This window comes from Scyliorhinus torazame, chromosome 18 (genome assembly GCF_047496885.1).
Source record: "Scyliorhinus torazame isolate Kashiwa2021f chromosome 18, sScyTor2.1, whole genome shotgun sequence".
NCBI classification, from domain to species: domain Eukaryota; kingdom Metazoa; phylum Chordata; class Chondrichthyes; order Carcharhiniformes; family Scyliorhinidae; genus Scyliorhinus; species Scyliorhinus torazame.
Genome location: NC_092724.1, coordinates 49,922,739 through 49,945,725, shown reverse-complemented (window position 1 = coordinate 49,945,725; position 22,987 = coordinate 49,922,739). Strand labels below are relative to the sequence as shown.

General features: G+C 44.3%; 1 protein-coding gene across 2 annotated transcripts in view; it reads right to left on the bottom strand.

The window, feature by feature from the left end:
* Positions 1 to 22,987, bottom strand: part of ubxn6 (UBX domain protein 6) — a 91,878-nt gene that overhangs the window by 42,321 nt on the left and 26,570 nt on the right. For both annotated transcript variants that reach the window (XM_072482733.1, XM_072482734.1), the window contains 3 exons: positions 13,091 to 13,245; positions 10,868 to 10,923; positions 9,119 to 9,250 (listed from right to left, as the gene is read on the bottom strand). In XM_072482733.1, the coding sequence (XP_072338834.1) occupies positions 9,119 to 9,250; positions 10,868 to 10,923; positions 13,091 to 13,245 (343 nt within the window). The remainder of the gene's footprint in view (positions 1 to 9,118; positions 9,251 to 10,867; positions 10,924 to 13,090; positions 13,246 to 22,987) is intronic.

Here is a 22,987-nt window from a genome sequence, read left to right as displayed (position 1 = left end):
CGCATATGACAGGGGTGAGGATGTGTAAGTTTTTTTGGGTAGAGGATAGGTGTGTGGGGTGTTCGGGGAGCCCAGCAAACCACGCCCATATGTTCTGGGCGTGTCCGGCGCTTGCGGGGTTTTGGAGGGGCTTAGTAAAGGCTATGTTCAAGGTCTTGGCTACTCAGGTAAAGCCAAGCTGAGGGATAGCAATACTTGGGGTGTCAGACGAGCCGGGAGTGCAGGAGTCGAAAGAGGCTGGAGTTCTGGCCTTTGCCTCTTTGGTAGCCCGGAGAAGGATCTTACTCATGTGGAGGGACGCGAAGCCACAAAGCGTGGAGGCTTGGATCAATGACATGGTGGGGTTTCTCAGGTTGGAGAAGATAAAGTTTGCCTTGTGAGGGTCTGTGCAGGGGTTCTCCAGGCGGTGGCAACCATTCCCTGACTTTCTCGCGGAACGTTAGGTGGAGGTCAAAGCAGCAGCAACCTGGGGGGGGGTCTTGTTTTGGTTGATGTAAGGGGCGTTTGCCCCATTCTGTTCTTTATTTGTTAAATCGTTTAAGGGTTAGAGGATCAAGTTGCTTTGTTTGTTGGCGTATTGCCCTTCTTACTTTTCTTTTGTATATTTTCTTTCCTTCTTGGAGTGTTTTGTAAAAATTATTGAAAAACTTTGAATAAACTTATTTCTTTTTTAAAAACAATCATTTCAAATTGGTGAATTACAATGTAAAAATACTGACTCAGAATCCAAACTTCAACAGTTAATTTCAGAAAATGATGGTCTTAAAAGTCAAAATTGCCAGTTACTTGAGGAAAAATATATTTTGGAAAGTGACATGGACACCATGAAATGTCATAACAAATTACTGACATACAAATTAACAGCTCAGAAACCTTCAAATTTGTCTTTAACAACTCAGCTGAACTCTCCAAAGCAAACAGTGCCACCATTGGGAAGAGTTGAAATGATTTTAACTAAGGCCCAAGATGTACCAGTGATATCTATATCAAATCCTACATTATTGCAAGCTGCTACTGACATGAAAACAATGAATACACTGATCGAAGTTCCACAGGGGAGTCTGGCCAAATGAACTATCTGTCCGTTCCGGGTTCAAGGACACTTTTACCCCAGAACAAACAGTTATCTTACACTGAGACTGACCACGACATGCTGCTGGCCCCAATCCGAAAGCCTCTCATGGCAGCTTTAATAGACTGAGATATTTAAGCAAGAAAAGCCTGATCGGTTGAGCAACGAGCCTAGTGGCAAACAAAGTGTAATACAACTTAACCCATTAAGCACCAAACAGCTTGGAGTTGAAGTGATAAAGACAACAGCCTGGGTTTTAAACCATTTAAAAGATCTATCAGCTGAAACCCATTTTGTCACTGGTTTAAAACCAGAACTGTCTGCAGCTTTAAACTTGATCCTACTCAGACCTCAGTCCCAATCCGAAACCGCAACTGCTAATAATAGCACATCAATCGTTGCTTCTCCTCCTCAGTTAACGACAAATCCAACCTCTGTACTCACTCCGAGGAGGAGTTCCAGAAAGGATGCGAGATCCTTTCTCGTGTTGAAGATGGCCATTTTGCGAATTTCAGATTTCATGATTACAAACTGGACTCCTACGATGAAGGCCCGCCTCCTGGCTACAGGTATACATCCCAAGTCACATATCGCTAAAAAGTTGCCAAGAACTGTTAACTTCAGAAAACTGTCATTATTTTGAATGTTGCTTTATTAATTATTATAAATTAACATCTTGTTAGCTGTGCTTTCTTTAACAGAGCCGACAAATTTATCTATAGAAAATCAAGTTCATTTAGCGCAAGATTGGTTCAGTCATATATTCAATAGGTTATTGTGTTTGATATTTTAAAATAAATGTTTAAAATTAGCTTGTAAATTAAAACTTCAGACAATGTGGAAGCTGTTTTTAAGAAAAGTAACTCTGATTAAAAGCAAATCCATGGAGAGAACACACCGTTCTAAGATAATTGATAACGGGAATTTGGCAGCAATCAAACTTTTACTCCGTCCATTTGAGTGACATATATATATTAAAAAACATTTGAGAAAGATGCGAATGGCATCATTCCAAGCTACATGCCCCTTTTTGTCTCTGCAAGAATTTATTTTTCCAATAAACATTTTATTGAGGTATTTTTGGTATAGTAACAACAAAATAAACAATATACATGAAATCATAAACATAGTGCAAAAGCCATTTACCTCTCGTACTGATCCCTTCCTTATTGACCCCCTACTCTAATCTAAACTACTCCCCCCCCCCCCCCCCATCTGCTGACCCCCTACTCTAATCTAAACTACTCCCCCCCCCCCCCCCCCCCACCCCCCGCTGACAATTAATTTCCCACAAAGAAGTCGACGAACGGTTGCCACCTCCGGGTGAAGCCGAAAGCTAGCCATGACCGATAGCTAGGTCTCCAACTTCGGGGACTTTGAGTCCCTCCATGTTAATAGTATCTGTCTCCGGGCTACCAGGGAAGCAAAGGCCAGAACGTCTGCCTCTTTATCCTCCTGGGTCTTCTGACACCCCGAAAACCGCTATCTCTGGACTCAGCACCACCCTTGTTTTTAACACCGTGGACATGACGTCCGCAAACCCCTGCCAAAATCCCCTAAGCTTTGGACATGTCCAAAACATGTGGACATGGTTCGCCTGTCCTCCCGCACATTTCGAGCACCTGTCTTCCACCCCAAAGAATCTGCTCATCCGGGCCACTGTCATGTGAGCCCGGTTAACAACCTTAAATTGTATCAGGCTGAGCCTGGCACATGTTGCGGACGCGTTGACTGTACTCAATGCGCCTGCCCATAGACCATCCTCTATCTCACCTCCCAGCTCCTCCTCCCACTTGCCCTTCAGCTCCTCGGTCTGCGTCTCCACCGACCCCATAAGCTCCTTATAAATGTCTGAGATGCTCCCTTCTTCTACCCACCCTCTGGAAACTACCCCGTCCTGAATCGCCCTTAGCGGTAGGAGCGGGAAGGTTGACACCTGCTTACGAAGTAAGTTCCGCACCTGCAGATATCTGAATTCTTTTCCCCTCGCCAATCCAAACTTATCCTCCAACGCCCTCATACTCTGAAAGCTCCCCTCTATGAACATATCCCCCATCTTCTCAATCCCCGCTCTTCGCCATAACTGGAACCCCCCATCCATACTCCCCGGGGCAAACCGGTGATTATCACAGATTGGGGCCCAGACCGATGCTCCCACTGCTCCCACATGCCACCTCCACTGGCCCCAAACTCTCAGGGCCGCCACCACCACTGGACTGGTGGAGTACCATGCCGGCGGGAACAGCAGAGGCGCAGTTACCAACGCCCCCAAACTGGTGCCCTTACATGAAGGTCTCTGCAGGAAAACTAACCCTTTCAACAGGCTTTTGTGTATAATCCAGAAGATGTCAAAGACTTGGCAATTCACATCCAATACAAAGTTTAAAAAAAAACTTGACCAGCCCTTTGATAACACTCTTTGAGGTTGGCTTTCCAATTGGTTGGGTGGCACAGGAATTAACATCATTAAGGGACTTTTCCTATTTTGCATATTTGGATTTATCATTTACGTACTAATGTTGCTTATCAGAAACTTTGGCTAATGCATGCCTACCGATAGTGCCCCACCAATCCACATGGTTCATATTAATTCATATGCACCACTTGCCAATAACATCAAAATGGAAAGTTTCTGTTGAACTATTTACTGCATTATTATTCATTTATTAGTGAATTATTATTAATAATTACTAAATTACATAATCAATTTTGATAATCATTTTACCATTTATTACCAAATCTTATACTCAACTTCAGTTATTTTACTGTATAATTATTTTATTTGTATACATGAAATTATTATTATTTGTTTATTACTGAATTATGTAATCAGTATATCCATTTTTAATCAGTATATCAATGTTTTAAACAATACTAAGGAAAGAAAAGTTGGATCCATGCATCACATGTGAAGCACGCGTATAAGTATTAAGATCTGTAAAAATGTTTGCTGTAATATTTATTTTCAATTGTATGATTGGCTTTGTAAATGTTGTATCAGAACTGAATGAGAACACATTCCTTTACACATCTAAGATATATGCTAAAAATTTCAACATTTCTAATTGTTGGGTATGCATTGCAACCCCTACTAACTCAGGAGAAGATATTCCCTTCTTAACAATCCCCTTTAATGCTTCAGAAACAGCAGAATGGTACATCTATCAGAGTGTCCCTCGCTCTGTAGTGGTCCGTTCTGGAGCATATTCATATGAAAAAGGAAGGTACAAGATTTATCTAAAGAAATTTATTAACTTATGGAAATCTGCAGGCTATCCACTAAACACCTTTTCAGGATGGCACCAACTTAAATATAACCCTAACAAAAATCCTAAATATATTAGCCTTCCAACTAATATTAAAGAAAAAGGATCAATATGCCTCACTAGTAATCACTCTAAAGGGATGAAAATGGGCAATAGTGTTTGTACTAATTATTTGGATGTTAACACAGCTTATGAATGTATGCAAAATCCATTACAAAGAACTGAACAGTCCTCAACAATAACAGGCATACACAACATATACATGGTATCTGCCATCCATCAATCTTCCTCATCTCCCTTATGTTTCAGGAGCAGCCACTCAAAGAAATAAACGTGCTATAACCTTACGAGATGCAATTTATGCAAAACTTATTCCTTTTTATTGGGAGACGGGTTGCCAATGAATTAAATAAAATAACAACCATCATACAAAACGTACCCGATTACACCGCCATTGCCCTAGATAATATTTCTGACGAAATGCGAGCAATTCGAACCGTGGCATTACAAAATCGAATGGCACTTGACTATGTGCTGGCCGAAAAAGGTGGCACCTGCGTAGTGTTGCACTTTTATTCCAGATAACTCAAAGGAAGTTAAAGATCTGGCAGCACACATTCAAAAGGAAGTCAAGAAACTTGACTCACCCTCAGATACCACTATCTGGGGGAAACTTTGCGGGTGGTTAGAACCCACTGGAATGTCCACAGTAAAAATAATCTTTTTCTCCTGTGTAGCAGGATTCATCATTTACATAACATACCAGTGTATCTAAGTGCATTAAACAATTCCTCACTAAATGCAAGGGCCCAACAGTCAGAATGATTCACACTAACCCCACTGCACCATCATTAGATGAAATAGAACTGCAATATTATTGTTGAAATGTTACTGATCAATCAATTATTTGACTGTATTATTTTTATTTTAAAAAAATAAATACATTTAGAGTACCCAATTCATTTCTTCCAATTAAAGGGCAATTTAGCGTGGCCAATCCACCTACCCTGCACATCTTTGGGTTGTGGGGGTGAAACCCACGCAAACACGGGGAGAATGTGCAAATTCCGCACGGACAGTGACCCAGAGCCGGGATCGAACCTGGGACCTCGGCGCCGCGAGGCAGCAGGGCTAACCCACTGCGCCACCGTGCTGCCCTATTTGACTGTATTATTAACATATTGCTAATAGATTAATACTGAATCAGTAAAACCAAATTCGATTAATTGATTAATTATTGTTTTATAATAATGATTCTTTAAGAATTATAATAATCTTTACGATAATGCTTGTAATGCAAAGCTTGCCCGCTCTATTGTTTAAAACTGCAATGACAATATGAATGAGTTCTTCTTTGCGCTTTTACCTATCCTATCGCATTTACTATTTTGTTTTATCTTATTGTGATATATCTCACTTGATCTATCGCTATATCAAAGGGCAGACTGATAGTAATCAACTATTTCCTGATAGATCGGATAGGTAAAAAGGCTATTTTGATGTAAATATTAAGACCCAGTTTTAATACCCATTGTAAAATAAGGATTTCAGCACTCATAACTTCAGGTCATGACAAAACACATAGCTTCAACAGAGGCACAAAAGCCTGACATGCATAAACTAATTGGAGATAAAAACAACATTTTCACGAAGCAATGAATATTTTCAAAATCAGTTGACATTAAGAAATAAGCTGCACCAGTAATCAGATCAAGGCCAAGTAAGCACCATAGCAATATGAAGGCACCATTGTCCAGAATGTGGATAAAGCAAAGTCAGCAGAAAACCAGTAGAAACCAGTCTTGATAAAAGCACAGAATCGCATTCCATAACATGCACAAATATTCAAACATGAAACATTCAGAACTTAAGGATTGACAGTTAACCAGCGAATCAAATGTATTTGATTCTCACCCAAACCAATTAGGACGGCATAGAGGTGTAGCAGACTGATAAAATTCTCTTTGAACATGATGGTCCGTATGGCCATCTTTATTCCGGGATCATTCTATACTTTGACCTAACTATTCGCTATCTCTATTTTCATATTTTCACTTTTCTATTCTAACTCTTGAAGTAAATGCAGGCTGTTTTGCCGTAAGCAAGAAACCATTTCTGTATTATTTTGAAAGTTAAATTGTTTATAAGTTACTTCTCTTTAAGTCCTTTGCTAGCTGGACTTTATTTAGTTTCTCCTAATTGTAATAAAATAGAGGCAATAAAGATTCTCGTTTGCATCCGAGAAGTTTAACTCAAATTTCTACTCAGTTTTAGTGTCGCAAGACTTCACTAATTCCCATGGTAGATCTCTTCAGAGGCACAACAGAAATTCATGCTAAGGAGGAGGAAACATGTTAAGGGGAGGACAAGGCATCCATGGCTGACGAGGGATGACAAGGACAGCAAAAAGGCTAAAGAAAAAGCATACAAACTGAGGATTAGTGGGAAACCAGAGGATTGGGAAGCCTTTAAAAACGAGCAGAGGTCAACTAAAAAAGCAGTAAGAGGGGAGAAGATGAAGTACGAGTGCAAGCTAGCTAGTAATATAAAGGAAGATAGGAAGAGATTTTTTCAATATATAAAAAGGTAAGAGAGAGGCAAAAATAGAAATTGGACCACCAGAAAATGTGGCTGGAGAAGTAATAATAGGAAACAAAGAAATGACAGACGAACTGAATAGTTACTTTGCATCAGTCTTCATGGTGGAAGACACCAGTGGGATGCCCAAGCTCCAGGAGAACCAAGGGGCAGAGGTGAGTGCAGTGACCATTACTAAGGAGAAGGTTCTGGGGAAACTGAAAGGTCTGAAGATGGATAAGTCACCTGATCCGGATCATCTTCACCCCAGGGTTCTAAAAGAGATAGCGGAGGAAATTGTGGAGGCATTAGTGATGATCTTTCAGGAATCACTGGAGGCAGTAAGGGTCCCAGAGGAATGGAAGGTGGCTAATGTAACACCACTATTTAAGAAGGGAGGGAGTCAGAAGATGGGAAATTATAGGCCGGTTAGCCTGACGTCGGTCATTGGTAAGATTTTAGAGTTTGTTATTAAAGATGAGATCGCGAAGCACTTGGTAAAATAGGACTGAGTCAGCACGGCTTTGTCAAAGGGAGGTCGTGTCTGACAAATCTGTTATGAGTTCTTTGAAGTGGTAACAAGTTAGACAAAGGAGAACCAGTGGACGTGATATATTTAGATTTCCAGAAGGCCTTTGACAAGGTGCCGCATAGGAGACTGTTAAATAAGTTAAGAGCTCATGGAGTTCAGGGCAAGATCCTGGCATGGATAGAGGATTGGCTGACTGGCAGAAGGCCCAGTGGGGATAAAGGGGTCTTTTTCAGGGTGGCAGCCGGTGACGAGTGGTGTGCCTCAGGGGTCTGTGCTGGGACCACAGCTTTTTACAATATACATGAATGATCTGGAAGAAGGTACTGAAGTCACTGTTGCTAAGTTTGCAGATGGTACAAAGATCTGTAGAGGGACAGGTAGTATTGAGGAAGCAAGGAGGCTGCAGAAGGACTTGGACAAGCTAGGAGAGTGGGCAATGAAGTGGCAAATGAAATACAATGTGGAAAAGTGTGAGGTTCTGCACTTTGGAAGGAGGAATCTAGGCATGGACTATTTTCTAAATGGGGAAATGCTTTGGAAAGCAGAAGCACAAAGGGACTTGGGAGTCCTTGTTCACGATTCTCTTAAGGCTAATGTGCAGGTTCAGTCGGCAGTTAAGAAGGCAAATGCAATGTTCGCATTCATGTCAAGAGGGTGAGAATACAAGACCAGGGATGTACTTCTGAGGCTGTATAAGGCTCTGGTCAGACCCCATTTGGAGTATTGTGAGCAGTTTTGGGCCCCATATCTAAGGAAGGATGTGCTGGCCTTGGAAAGGGTCCAGAGGAGGTGCACAAGAATGGTCCCAGGAATGAAGAACTTGTTGTATGAGGAACGTTTGAGGACTCTGGGTCTGTACTCGTTTGAGTTTAGAAGGATGAGAGGGGATCTTATTGAATCTTACAAGATACTGCGAGGCCTGGATAGAGTGGACGTGGAGAGGATGTTTCCACTTGTAGGAAAAACTAGAATCAGAGGACACCATCTCAGATTAAAGGGACAATCCTTTAAAACAGAGATGAGGAGGAATTTCTTCAGCCAGAGGGTGGTGAATCTTTCGAACTCTTTCCCGCAGAAGGCTGTGGAGGACATTTCACTGGGTGTCTTTAAGACAGAGATAGGTAGGTTCTTGATTAATAAGGGGATCAGGGGTTATGGGGAAAAGGCAGGAGAATGGGGATGAGAAAATATCAGCCATGACTGAATGGCGGAGCAGACTCGATGGGCCATGTGGCCTAATTATGCTCCTATGTCTTATGGTCCACTAATCTCCTTTAGGGAAGGAAATTTACCATCCTTATCTGGTTTGACCTATGCGTGACTCCAGATCCATAGCAATGTAGTTGACTCTAACTGCCCTCTGAAATGGCCTAGCCACTCCGTTCAGGGGCAATTAGATGCTGGCTTTGCTGTTGGAAGCCCCCCTCCCCAACTCAAACATGTGCAAGGTAGGTGGATTGACCATACTAAATTGCCCCTGAATTGGAATTTTTTAAAAACAAATTTTAAAAAAAGATTCATAGCTGTTTTGTTCTTTTACCACAACGGAGTGGTACACTGAAGCCATGAGAACACGGACAGATTTGTTTTTAAAACTGAACTCCATCTCTTTCCAAACGTTAAATGATTATGAAATACCAGCTTATTTTCATGATTGCAACTTAAACCTACCATAAGAATGGCCTCCTTAATGTGTGAATCTCTTGCACTTTTGGAGATCGAGGCATTTGTTAAAGGGCAGATAAAGTACACGCCAGTAACAGAGAAGCTGGTGTGATCTTCCTTCACAGCACTGCTTGGACCCTAAGATGACAATGAAGAATTTTATAGTTATAGTTCATCACCAATTCTCTTGACCACTCCACTGTCTCTAAACTGTGAGATTGTTCATTAGCCATTCAGTATTGGACAAGCAGAAATTTCTTCCAGTTAAATATTGGGAGGATTTATGTCTTCTGTGCCATAAACTCCATTCCCCAACCAGCCACTGACACCATCAATCTCTGTGGCAATAAACGATCTGAAGCTGACCCAGACTGTTAACAATGTTGGTGTCATATTTGACCATGAGATCAGCTTCTGACTACATATCTGTACTAAGGACATCTATTTCTACCTTCATAATATCAACTGAATCTGATCTTGCCTCAGCACATGGGCTACTGAAACCCTCTTCCATGCCTTTGTTATCTTTAGGCTTTGCTGTTCTAACACACCTTTGGCCAGCCTCCCATATCGTATCCTCCTCGGAAAACTGGAGGGTATTCAAAGTTCTGCTGCCTGGGTCTTAACTGCATCAAGTCCCATTCACCCATCCCCCAGTGCTCGTTGATCTGCAATGACCCCTAGTTACGCAACAATTTGATTTTAAAATTCTCATCCTGTTTTTCTAAACCCTCCATGGCCTGTAATCTCCTTCAGACCTACAACTCTCTAAGGTTTCTGTGCTCCCCCAAATCCAGTCTCTTGAGTGCCTCCAATTTCTATCACATCACCACTGGCAGCTCTTCCTTCAGCATCCAAAGTTTTGAAACTCACTCCCCAAAACCCCTTTGTCTCGCTGTCCTCTTTTACGATGCTTCTTAAAATCTAACTCTTTGACCAGACCTTTGGTGAGGTGGCCTAATTTCATTTTGTGGGGTGGAATCACATTTTGTTAGATCATGTTCCTGTGAAGCACCTTGGAATTGTTGTATATTAACATCAAGAGCACATATATTCCTTTATTCAGAAATTAAAACATCACTGAAATTAACATGGGACCCGGGAACACGGCTAGAAGGACTATTGAGACTGCCAAAGTTTTTATTTGAGGTAGGATGGAGAAGAATGTCTGCTGGCCGTTACGAAGTTTGTACTTTGTTCAGTAAGGCCATTACAGACAAAGCAGAATTTTATGTTAGCCTGAATGGGATTTAAGCCTAAAGGCACTTTGTGCTTAAAATAATCAAATAATTTGAATTAAGCAACATAAATAACAATACAAAATGGGAATTTATCACTATTTTCTAAAAAAAAAACTCATGTAGTTTCAATCAAGAATTGACAGTGGTTGTGTTTTGGAGGTCTGTAACTGATAGCTATATATGCCTTATGCTGGTACAATAGCATATTGCACAATGTTGCCACTGTCCAGTACAGAATTACTAACTTCAGTACAATCAGGGTCAGGTCCCAGCACTGTGGCACACAAATAAGACAGTTTGGCATTGCCAAAAAAAAAAAGTGAATTTCGGTCTGTATTGTTCAGATGATATTCCCAATTGAGCCATTGGAAGAGTTTTAAATTTAGGGTGAAACAAACTCCAGTAGATAGTGAACAAATACTGAGATTACAAACCATGTCAAAGGTAACCACGTACATTTTTAAGTAAGTTAAGAAAGACTATTTCTAATGTAAAATATTAGTGCAATATTTACCTGACTGTTAAGAGTTTGTGCTTCAGGGAATGCAGCCTCTGCTGTCAGTTCCTTTACTATATTAAAAATAATGAAGACAATTTAGATAACAATTTCATAATTTAAACCCAGTGTCCAATTTGAAATAAGTCAACTCTTATACCAGAGGTATTGTGCACAGTGATGATATGGTGGTCTTCTTGCAGACAGACTGATCACAAGCTAAGCCTATTCATTGAATAATTCCTCTTGTAGCATATTAAATTGTAAGGGCTCCCTCTGCCTTTACCAAGTTCCACTGCTGTCTGATTCTGAAATCCACTGTTTGCAGTGACCACTTGGTGGCAGAATTGTTTCTTAAATCCCTCAAGTAACCCAGCAAGTCTTACACGTTTAAAGTTTCAGTCATTACCAAATCTAAACCCACTTCACAGCGGCAGGGGAAAAGTGGTTAGCACTACTGCCTCACAGCGCCAGGGTGCAGGGTTCAACTTCAGTCTTGGGTGACTGTGTGGAGTCTGCACTTTCTCCGTGTCTGCGTAGTGCTCTGGTTTCCTCCCACAGTCCAAAGATGTGTTGGTCAGGTGGATTGGCCATGCTAAATTGCCCCTTAGGTAAGGTTGGTCATTCAGACAATTATTAGCTTATCAGAAAAAAAGATATACATTACTTACCGCAGCTTCTTGGGCCAAGATAGCTCCCTCACACTTGAGTGACCAGGGGTGTGCTGGCTAGGTGGGGATATGAGGTTACGGGAATAAGACGGGGAGTGGGCCGAGGGAGGGTGCTCTTTCAGAGGATCGGTGCAGACTCGATGGGCGAATGGCCTCCTTCTGCTCTCTAAGAATTTTATGGTTCAATTCACTTTAACCTATTGGTGCTTAAACTAGGGTCCGTAAAGACTTTCCAGGAGACCATGAAATTAAATGTGTAACTGCTCACTGAGCAAGATAGGCAGAGTTTGCAGTGGGAAGAAGGCACATCCATTTCATTACTACCTGGAATTGCTGTTTCCTTAATGCATTGTTGAAGCATTATCATACTATGGAGTATCATACAGTGTTATAATTTACATTGAGGTGAGGTTATAAGACAATAGGATCATAGTTGATCCAGCATTCCTCATGTCCACTTTTCTGCCCATAACCCTTGATTCCTTTACTATCAAGAATCTATCTATCTCATCCTTAAATATACACAAGGACACTGTCCCACAGCTCTCTGTGGCAAGGAGTTCCAAAGACTCACAACCCTCTGAAGTTGTGATTCCGAATTTATTTAAAAAGGAGTCAAGCAAGCAAGAGAGCTTGAGAACCACATCTTTTGATGATGAGGAAGGCAAGAGCATGACAATGCTATTGGTAAGGTAGGTCATTCATTCAATTATTGGCTTATCAGAATAAAAGACATACATTTCTTAACACAAGATCTTGGGCCAAGAAGGCTCCCTCACACTGGAGTGACCAGAACTCAATGCCTTACTCCAGATACACTCTGACCAGAGCAGTCTATAGCTTCAGCATGGGGATTTGCACACCTTTTGGGCACCAGCATCCTGTTCATGCTTATTTATTACTGCTTTACCGTGTGCTAATCAAGCTCCTTTGATCGGTTACCAAATTTATCAACTCATTGCTTGGGATGACTGCCAAGAGCACAGAATGTCAAACAAGTGATCTGCTCACGGGTCATTATCACAGCCCGACCTTATTTCTATTTTAATCTAGCATTTTAAAATACTTTTTTGTTCTTTTCCCATCCCTCAGTCTAGCTTTAACACCATATCAAAGATCCCTGATACACAGCTAGGGAGTTTGAACACGGAGAGGAGGTGGGTCATAAGTGACCCACAGATTATGTTGGACGTATCAACAGTAATTTATACAGACGTGCTCTTACCAATAGTGTGCTGAGCTATTATATAGAATTAGATCCACCGTATGGTCACGCAAATCTGCTCAGCACAGGTGCCAGTGGAGTGGTGTGGGGGAAGGGAGAATAGGGATAAAACGCAGAGCACATACTACCACTCATACTTCCCTCACTGTTCCCACCTTCAGTGTTTTATCCTAGTGAAGTACAACTCTATATAAGTGTTCACCAATCACAACTGCAATTTGTCAGTGCACGAATATCTAATCTTACTGCTCGCTTTTTAAATGCTTGCAACCCAGCTGTGCGGACATGTCACCGGCCCAATTTCATCAACTCAGCACATACTGGTCCTCTTCCTTGTCTACCTACCCTCACTCCGTAAGCTGCTTGGTCCAGATGCATTTTGATGCCTGTGCTGCTTAATTTCCATCCTTGATAGAGCTGCAGCTGCTGCCATTTGAGCTTCTTCAGCCGGTGGTCGACGAGGCTTCTCTGGCCCCTTGGGTTTGGTTTCTGTGGATTTTCTGGAGAAGATCACAGTAACAGAATGTGTGTCAGTGTAGAGCCACAAATTTTTGAAGCCCTGTGCCTGCATTTTTATGCCAACAAACAGCCATTATTTTAGTGAATGCTGCATATAATGAGTTCTACATCAGTTGTAGCAGCAGAATAAAATATATATGACAAGGGATGTTCAATGTCCTAAACTAGGCATCATGAACAGCGGTACCTGAACGTTCCCTGACAAACCACAAACCATCCTGACTTGGAGCTATAATTACCATTATCTGCTTTGCTAAATCACTGTCACTGATTCAAAGTCCTTGAACTCTCTGCTAGTGTACCTGCACCAGATAGACTGCAGCAAATTAAAAGGTGGCTCACCACCACCTGTTCTAGGGCAATTAAGGGTGGGGATTTACATGCAGCCCTTGTCATGTTGCTAACTTTTGGTTGGCTCTTAAATCGTAATTTGCTGTTTGTTTAACCTTTGCTCTCAAGTCGCCAGGTATCTTTATGATACCGCCATGAGGTTCAAGTAATGATCAATAACTCAACACACTAATTAGTAAGATTCAAATCAAAGCACATTTATTATACACAGTAAATCGCTACTCTTGCATAAACTCTACTTTCTAGGCTATTTCTAGAACTAACAGGCCTATACTTAGCTACAGACTGGCCCACCAGGTATGGGGAACAAATGTCCTTTCGTTCGGGTTCAGAGTCTGCGGGATTCAAAAGCTGGTATGGACTGGTAGCTAGGAGCGCCTATCTCGTAGCGAGCGTTGACTTGAGACTTACTTTCTTGGAGGCCGCTGGACAGTTCACTCTCAGGGGTTGCTTCGCGTTGCTGAGTGACCCTGTCAAGAAGGACGATTTGAACTTGGGGGCCATACTTTATAGTCCCCAGGGGCTTCCCGCCCGTCGGGGCGGACCCCGTACCTGGTTCCAAATCTGGACTGCGTTCCCATCGTTTGGATCGATTTCTCCAATACGGATTGTTGGGCGGTCTTTAAGTGTCCGTTAACCTCTTTTGTGTTGGTTCCTGCTGGCGCCGAGGAGTCTGGCTTGGCCTTGTTTACCTTAAAATGTTATGATTGTTCCCGGGGATCGCTCATTGCTATGTAGATGGCTACTACATTACTATGCAGATGGCTGCTTGTAGCGATGCTGTCTGGGTTTCTGCAGAGTCTAATACACAGTAAACTTGCACCTGCTAGTTTTTGCCAGTGTTGGCTGAATTTCCCTTCAGCCTTTGCGGTTCTCCATTTTAATTCGGGAAGTGGCCAACGCAGGTGGCTACACTCCCTCCTTGTGATCCTAACGCGAATCATGAAGGATCACATAACTGTGTTGTCTTCATTCCCTGACCCGGCGAGCACTCTTCTATGGCCTCTACACTGACCATAACTATGCAAGAAAATTCTTAACTGACAATGCTAAGTGGCGCTATGTCAAAACAGGTTCATGCATTACAAAATAAGAAAAACGGTACCTCTAACTGTCCTTAATAAACTACACTCACTCACACATTCAATCATATTAACTTCTTAAACAATACAAACAAAATCATAGCAGCATTATTCACATTTTTCCTGGCTTGGCAGTCAAGCTCAAGATTGTACAATCGCTCATGAAACACATTTCTTTATTCACAAAAAAGAACGCAAACGAATGTCCTTTATTATAGATCGCGGGGGTCGGGGGTCTGGTCATAACCAAAAATAGGGGATCTTATCCTATATACCGGGGTGCGATCGCGGTAGGCTCTCCTTCGCCATTTCCTCAGACAAATAGTCTGCACGATGCTGCAGAGTATCGCCAACACTAATAGGGATTCTATTAAGTAGGACAGGGAGTACCAAGTTATAAACCTGTCACACCAAGATGGTGTGGTGTCTCTTGTGACTGGGCTCTGGGTGCTATGGGGAAGTGAATCATTAACGGCTGGGGAGGGTTGGGATCAGGGGGTTCACGTTCGCGCGCAACCAAATGTTCATTAGGGTGATGAGCAACACGGAGGATGTCCTCATGGTTCTTCTTCTTTCTCTTCTCTTTGTTTCGTCACTTTTCCTGGAGCTTCTGGGATTCTGTGGGATCAAGCATAGTGTCTGTTACTATCTTGGTTTAATATCTCGTCTGTTAGTATGTCTGTCCTTCAGTGCAAATTCTCCCTTTACAATTTGTCACCATGTGTGACTCCCTCATTTTTTTTTTAAACCGAATATTCCGGACAAGACACACTTAACAAATACTGAACAGTGTGAGCCGTCTCGCAGGCTGTGCGATTTACCATCCAAACGTTTGAGGATGTAAATAGCATAGGGATGAAAAGAAAACAAAACTTTTTGAACGAAAATTGCTGAAATGAGGTGCGTATGGGCTGCTTGATGTGATTTGGGATCCATCTCGTCATTCCGGACGAGCCTGAATGAATTGTCCCGGTGCCAAAAGGATGTGTCCAATTCTGTTGGAATGGAGTCGGGGTCGTCATTGTAGGTCAATGGTCGGTGGTGGGGTTTGTTTAGGAAAGTGATCATGAAGGGATCACTCGAATCGTGCTCAAATTCGCTGGGTGTGGGGCCTAATGTATGGGGATAGTACTATTGTCTGAGTCACAGTTGCTGCTGCTGCAGTCTGTGGGCATTCCGGGGCGGAGTGTATAGTTCGGGGGTGGAGTCGAGGGCGAGTCTGTGGATGTGGTGGGTGTGTTGGGGGAGGGTAGGGTTACGTTGGTTATGTGGGCGGTGCATGGTCTGCTGCGTCGAGCATGACGTGGTGTGTGTGGTTCGACTGTGGTCCATATGCCTTAAGCTGATTGATATGGAACCACGCAGTCTTTCCGTTGGGGAACTTTATTTTGTACACAGAGGGGTTTACTTTGTCCGCAATGGAGTACGGACCCGAATATTTAGGTGACAGGAATGTGCTGGGGTTGTACATGGAGAGCATGACTTGCTGTCCTACACTGAACTCAGTCGCATGTACTGTCTTATCGAAACAGGCCTTGCTCTGTTTCTTTTGCGTGCCTAATCGTACCGCGGCTGCTAGCTGAGTCGTTTTAACATTCTCCAACAGTTGTTCTACTGCTTTCGCGTGTGTGAGGGCCGTCACCTTGGGGCTGGTCAAATCTAATCCCAATAAAAATTCTGTGCCTTTTATGGGGCGTCCGGTCATGAGAGTGTGTGGGGTGTAACCTGTGGAAGTTGAAACCGTATTTCGCAAAAACATCAGCGCAAAAGGGAGGACTGAATCCCAAGTGCTGTTGCTTTGCTGGACCATTTTTCGGAGGGTAGATTTTAGGGTCCGATTCATGCGCTCCACGATACCACTTGACTGGGGGTGGCATGCGATGTGGAATTTTTGGGTAATGCCAAATATCGTGAGGACGTTCATCATGACACGTCCCGTAAAATGGGAACCGTGGTCGGATTCAATGCTGCGGGGGAGTCCCCATCTTGTAAAGATGTGGTGGGTTAAGATCTTGGCTGTGGTCTTTGCCGTGTTCGTTCTGGATGGGAATGCCTCTACCCATTTTGTAAACGTGTCTATCACAACGAGTACATACTTATAACCATTCCTGCAAGGGGGCAATGGTCCTATAAAAGCAATCTTGAGGTTAGTCCAGGGGCCATTAACGGGGCGGGTGTGACTAATTGAGCTTTCTTGGCATATCTGTCTGGATTGTTCTGGGCACAGATAAGGCAATTCTCAACGTAGTGCATTACGTCTTCTTTTAAACTTGGCCACCAACAGAGCTGCCGGAGGTGGGCAGTAGTGGGATCAATTCCCTGATGTCCATGACTATCATGGAATAAACAAATGAGCTGATTCCTGTCCTGTTCAGGAACCACATAAAGGGTGTCTTTTAACACCACACTGTCATGTGTGGTTAGTGCATTTTTGAATCTATCATAGGGGGCAGGAAATTGTCCTTTTAAAATCTCCCTGAGATTGCTGCCCAGCTTCTGGTCCTGTACTAAATCCTCGATATTAGTCTGCAAGACCTGAACTGCATTCACTGGTGCGCTCTTGGTGGGTGTCCAAAAATATCCGTGCCTAGAACCTGCTTTTGCCAGTGCGTCGGCTTTTACATTTCCGGGGGCGGGGGGGGGGGGGGAGAACGATGGTGACTGCGACCTTTAACAATTCCGAATGTCCTGTTCTGTGCTTTTTCTAAAATGTGGCGGAGCAATGGGGCTGAAGGGAGGGGTTTTCCGTCTGCGGAAACAAATCCTCTTGCTTTCCACAGGGGTAGGAATTCTGTAAGGCTGTTGCAGACATAGAGGCTGTACGAGTATATGTCTGCTGGGCTGGGGAAGGAATCTGGGTGTTCTACAATGTACGCCACGGCTGCTAGCTCTGCCGCCTGCGCGCCTAAGTGTCCTGGATGTTTTATTGCTATTTCTTCTAGGGCGCGTCCCTGCGCATCCTCGACATAAATGCCGCATCCTGTTATGATCTTCCCTTCTAATATTGTGGAAGACCCACCCACATATATTCTTATGGGCTCGCACGTGTCTGTGTGCTTGGGGCTCTGGATTGGACTACCTATCTTTCTGGGGGGTGTCTTTGCAATAAAGGGGCCTGTGTTGTGGTGTGGTGAGATGATTCCACATTCATGGGGGGTGCCTGGATACTGTAGGTTATCTGCTAAGAAAGTGTGGGTCTTGGTCCTTTTAATAGTGATGTCCCGTCCCTGCAAAAGAAGGGTCCATCTGGCTGCTCTAATCTGACTGACAAGTCGTCCGTCCAGTAAAAGTTGGGTGGGGGTGTGTTCCGTCAGGATTGTGATGGGGTTCAGTCCGGTTATGTACGAAAAATATTGTACTGCCCAAAAAACTGCGAGCAGGTGCCTTTCACAGGCTGAAAATCCCTGCTCCACAGCATCTAAAACTCTGGAGGCGTAAGCCACGGGCCTTAACTGTTCGTGCCGTTCCTGGAGGAGCACGGCCGAAAGGGTGTGGTCTGTGCTTGCTACCTCTATCGCATAGGGGGGGGAGCGGGTCTGGAACTTGTAGTGCGGGGGCTGCAATGAGTGCTCTTTTCAACGAGTCCACAGCATCCGTATGCTGCGGAAGCCATTCCCAGTGGGCTCCTTTCTTTAGGAGGTCTGAGAGGGGTGCTGCTTTGCTGGCGAAACCGTCAATGTGGTTTCGGCAGTAGCCAACCAGTCCTAAAAACGACCGGAGGGCTGAAACGTTCTGGGGAAGGGGTAATTTGGCAATCGAGTCAATCATTTTATGCTCGATCTCGCATTTACCATGTGTGATAATTGTATCCAAATATATCACCTTGGTTTCCCGAATCTGGGCCTTCTTGGGGTTAACTTTACATCCAATTTTCTGTAGGAGTTCCAGGAGTTCGGCCAGAAGCTCAATGTGCTCTGCCTTGGTGTCTGTCTGCAGTAATAGGTCGTCCACATACGGGATCAGACATTCGGGGCGAGAGAATTTCGATAATCCATTTGCCAGCTGTCGGTGGAAAATGGAGGGGGAGTTGTGGAATCATTGTGGAAGGCATGTCCACGTGTACTGCTGATTTTTAAAAGTGAAGGCAAATTTGTATTGGCACGCTTTTGCCAATGGAATGGACCAGAATCCATTACTGACGTCCAAAACCCGAAAGTATTGAGAATGGAGTCCCTGTTTGAGCATAGTCTCGGGACTTGTGGCTACCGTGGGGGCTGCTGCGGGGGTGACTTTGTAGAGTTCCCGGTAATCGATGGTCAGTCGCCATGATCCATTGGGCTTTCTCACTGGACAAATCGGGGCATTATTAGTGGAGGCTACTGATCTGTGTACGCCCTGCTCTAATAAGCCGTCGATCACTTTTGTGATTTCTCCCTCTGCCTCTTGGGTTAGGTCCTGTGATTTGAACAGAACCAGTCATCCGGCCACAGTCGTGTTTGTGGGTTGCGAATGCTGTCCTGTGCTTCTGCAGAACTGCCCTAACCTGCTTGTCTGTGCTAATTATGTTCGGTTCAAACCAAAATTCGCCGACTGCGCTAATCTTGTTTGCATATTCCCCTATTGTGAGCGTTGCGGGGGCTCTTGCGGATTTTGCCATTCTCCAAACACATTGGTTGACGGGATCAAAGGACAGATTGTGGGAATTCATAAAATCTATGCCTAAAATGTGTTCTGCTTGTGTGGGGTAGATCGACTAAAACTATGGGGTGCCTGGTGGTGATGTTGCCGATTTTAATGGGTACAGGGGCTGTGATGTGTCCCTGCTGTGAGTGGCCTGTAAAGCTGCTGAGGGTGGTGGTGGCTGTAGTGGGCCATGTGTCCTTTTGAAACATGGTGGAGGAACTGATTGTGGTGTGGAACCCTCCTGTGTCCCAGAGAAACTCGATGGGCTGTCCCCGTATCTTTGCTGCAACTACTGGTCGGCCGGACCTATCCCAAAGGGTGTCGCAGACCCAACTGGGGGAGCCCGAACACCGTTAGTCCGTTCCGTTCAGGTCCGTCTGGTCTGAACGGGTGCTCACACTATGTATGGGCTCTGTCCTATTCTTATTCAGAGTGTCTGCCTGCTGGGCTCTCTGTGGCTTTCATGGGGTATTGCATCCTCGTGCAAAGTGTCCTAAATGTCCACAGTTGTAACACTTCGGTGGCTTTTGTCGGGGGCTGTTCCTGCCTTCATTCACCCATGCGGGGTTCTGGTGCGTTTTCACCGCTTGGATGTCTGCTTCTGCCTGCTGTTCCTCGGGTTTCCCAACTGCGGATTTGTTTTGTACAGACTGCTCCCAGGCGCGGGACAATCTTTTTAAAACCCGTTTCTCATTGTGGGCTTCCTCGGAGGGGTCATAATTCGTACAGGTTTTTTGTCCTGCCTCTGTGGCATGGGAGATAAGGGCGCTGGTCCATTTGGCCATACCGTCTTGGAACAAATGGGCACGTTCTAAATTCCCGAAAACTGCTGTGAAATGTATCCACAGGCTTCCAGCAAATGCTGTGGGGTGTTCCGTCTTTTTCTGCCTGCACTTATTCAGGCTTTCTACGGGGTCACCTCTGTTGTAGCCGATCGCAATCTAGGATCGCTGCGTGCATTTCCTCAAGGGTGCCTCCTCCTATATTCTGTGGGTCAGGAAGGGCTGCTACAGCTGAACGGTCTAAACTCAAAACTGTGAGCTTCACGTGCTCATGCTCGTCCAGGCCGTACATGGTTGCCTGCTGCTTTACTCTGGCAAAGTGGTGGGGGTCGGAGGTGGGGAGGAACGGTGTGATTTTCTCGCACGCGTCCCGTAATTGGGTCACGGTTAAGCGGGTGGTATAAAGAAATTCTGTATCTCCGTCCAACGTGACTGTGCGGTGGGTGGTTACTGGATTCAGTGGTGCCTGAACTATCTGTGATGTGGGGGGGTTGGGGCGCTTTTCTCTTCTGGGGCTTTCCTTGCGCACATGTTCCCTGAACATATCTATACACGGTCTCATTTAATTCTTCCCAATCAGGGCCGTCTTCTGTATCTAACTGGGATCCAAAGGTGCTCTGGAATCCTTTCTGAACGGAAAGCAAAGCCTGCAGTTCTGCAATCTGCTTCCGGCACTTTGCGTGATCAAGTGAGCTCTGTCTGTGCTCCGTGGTGGTAGTATGGAGTGCTCTTAATGCTGCTTTCAGGTCGCTACACTGCCTTTGCAATGCCTCTACCTGTTTCTCTGTTTCCTCTCTTACCAGGACTGCACGTTGCGTGGGTCCTGATAGGCCTTTTCGTACTGTGTCTGGAAGCTGCTTAGGTGCGCCAGACAAGACTGGTGTGCCCACTTGGCATCATCCACCTCTCTGTCCTTTGCTGCTAACTTCCTTCTTAATTCTAGGTTCTCTTTCTCTATCTCGCTCACATCGACCGTACTCATTCGATGTGCCTCCTCTATCCATCTGCGGAGCGTCCGAACGACCTCCTCTGTGCCTCGCAATTGTGCCAAACAGGACGCGATTGCCATCGGCTTGCGAGCTTTTCCTAAGCTTTTCTTATGGATTTCACTCAGGTTCTCCCACCAAGTATGTCCTATACTCCCAGGACCTGTTTCCTCATTGTCACAGAATTCGCTCCAAATCCCTTTCCTTTGAGGTACTTTCTGATTTCCTCTTCCCAAACGGGACATTGTCCTACTCTGCTGCTGCTGGTCGCTGCGACCACGAATTCTTCGGGGTTCATGAGGCGTTGCATTGCCATCTTTCCTCTCTGAATACTTCTCCTGAAATTTGGAACAAGGGGTATGAAGGCGGTGCTGTAATTACGGGTACGGCTTTCGCTATTTTCCGGAATACAAACTCCCGACAGTTTTGTCGCAACAAAAATCTATCAGTTTACCTTATCGCCCTGTTAGTTACACATGCATTAACACACCTCCGAATTATGAGGATTGATCAGAACTGCTTGAACACTTGTGGTTTTTCTGTTCCCAATTGGATTTCTAATTCAAATTTTGGGTTCTCCCGGAGTGGTTAAGCCACTTCTAGATCGGGTCCAGTCAGGATGTCGCCAGTAATATGTTGCTAACTTTTGGTTGGCTCTTAAATCGTAATTTGCTCTGTTTGTTTAACCTTTGCACTAGAGTCGCCAGGTATTTTTATGATACCGCCACGAGGTTCAAGTAATGATCAATAACTCAACACACCAATTAGTAAGATTCAAATCAAAGCACATTTATTATACACAGTAAATCGCTACTCATGCATAAACTCTACTTTCTAGGCTATTTCTATAACTAACAGGCCTATACTTAGCTTCGGACTGGCCCACCAGGTCAGGGGAACAAATGTCCTTTCGTTCGGGTTCTGAGTCTGCGGGATTCAAAGGCTGGTATGGACTGGTAGCTAGGAGCGCCTATCTCGTAGCGAGCGTTGACTTGAGACTTACTTTCTTGGAGGCCACTGGACAGTTCACTCTCAGGGGTTGCTTCGCGCTGCTGAGTGACCCTGTCAAGAAGGACGATTTGAACTTGGGGGCTCTACTTTATAGTCCCCAGGGGCTTCCTGCCCTTCGGGGTGGACCCCGTACGTGGTTTCAAGTGATTGGACTTAGTTCCAATCGCTTGGTTCGATTTCTCCAATATTGGAGCTGTTCCGTGATCGTTGGGCGGTCTTTAAGTGTCCGTTAACCTCTTTTGTGTTGGCTCCTGCTGGCGCCGAGGAGTCTGGCTTGGCCTTGTTTGCCTTAAAATGTTTTGACTGTTCCCGGGGATCGCTCATTGCTATGTAGATGGCTGCTACATTATTATGCAGATGGCTGCTTGTATCGATGCTGTCTGGGTTTCTGCAGAGTCTAATACACAGTAAACTTGCACCTGCTAGTTTTTGCCTGTGTTGGCTGAATTTCCGTTCAGCCTTTGCGGGTCTCCATTTTAAGTCGGGAAGTGGCTACAGTCAGCAATGTCCACATCTCATGACATTTTTTTTTTAAATTCTTAGGAACAGGAAAAGGTCATTAAACCCAATAATCCTACTCTTTCTTCAAGGTTAACCTCACCCATGATCTTCACATGCCTCTTGAATCTGTCTATTTTAATTGCCTTCTCTGACAACTGGACTGGCCAACAGGGAAAGTAGTGCCCATGAATGGCCCATAACACTGTGGGATTGGTGTCCATCGATCTTTCGAAGAGAATCTCATTTCCTTTTGGGGCTGCCAGTACCCTTCTGTTTATTACCTAGTTTTTACGGCTTTTCAACTGGTAAAAAAGTCCTACTCAGCTTGCCTTCTTACAGGGGTGGCAAAGTGGTTAGCACTGCTGCCTCACGGCACCGAGGACCTAG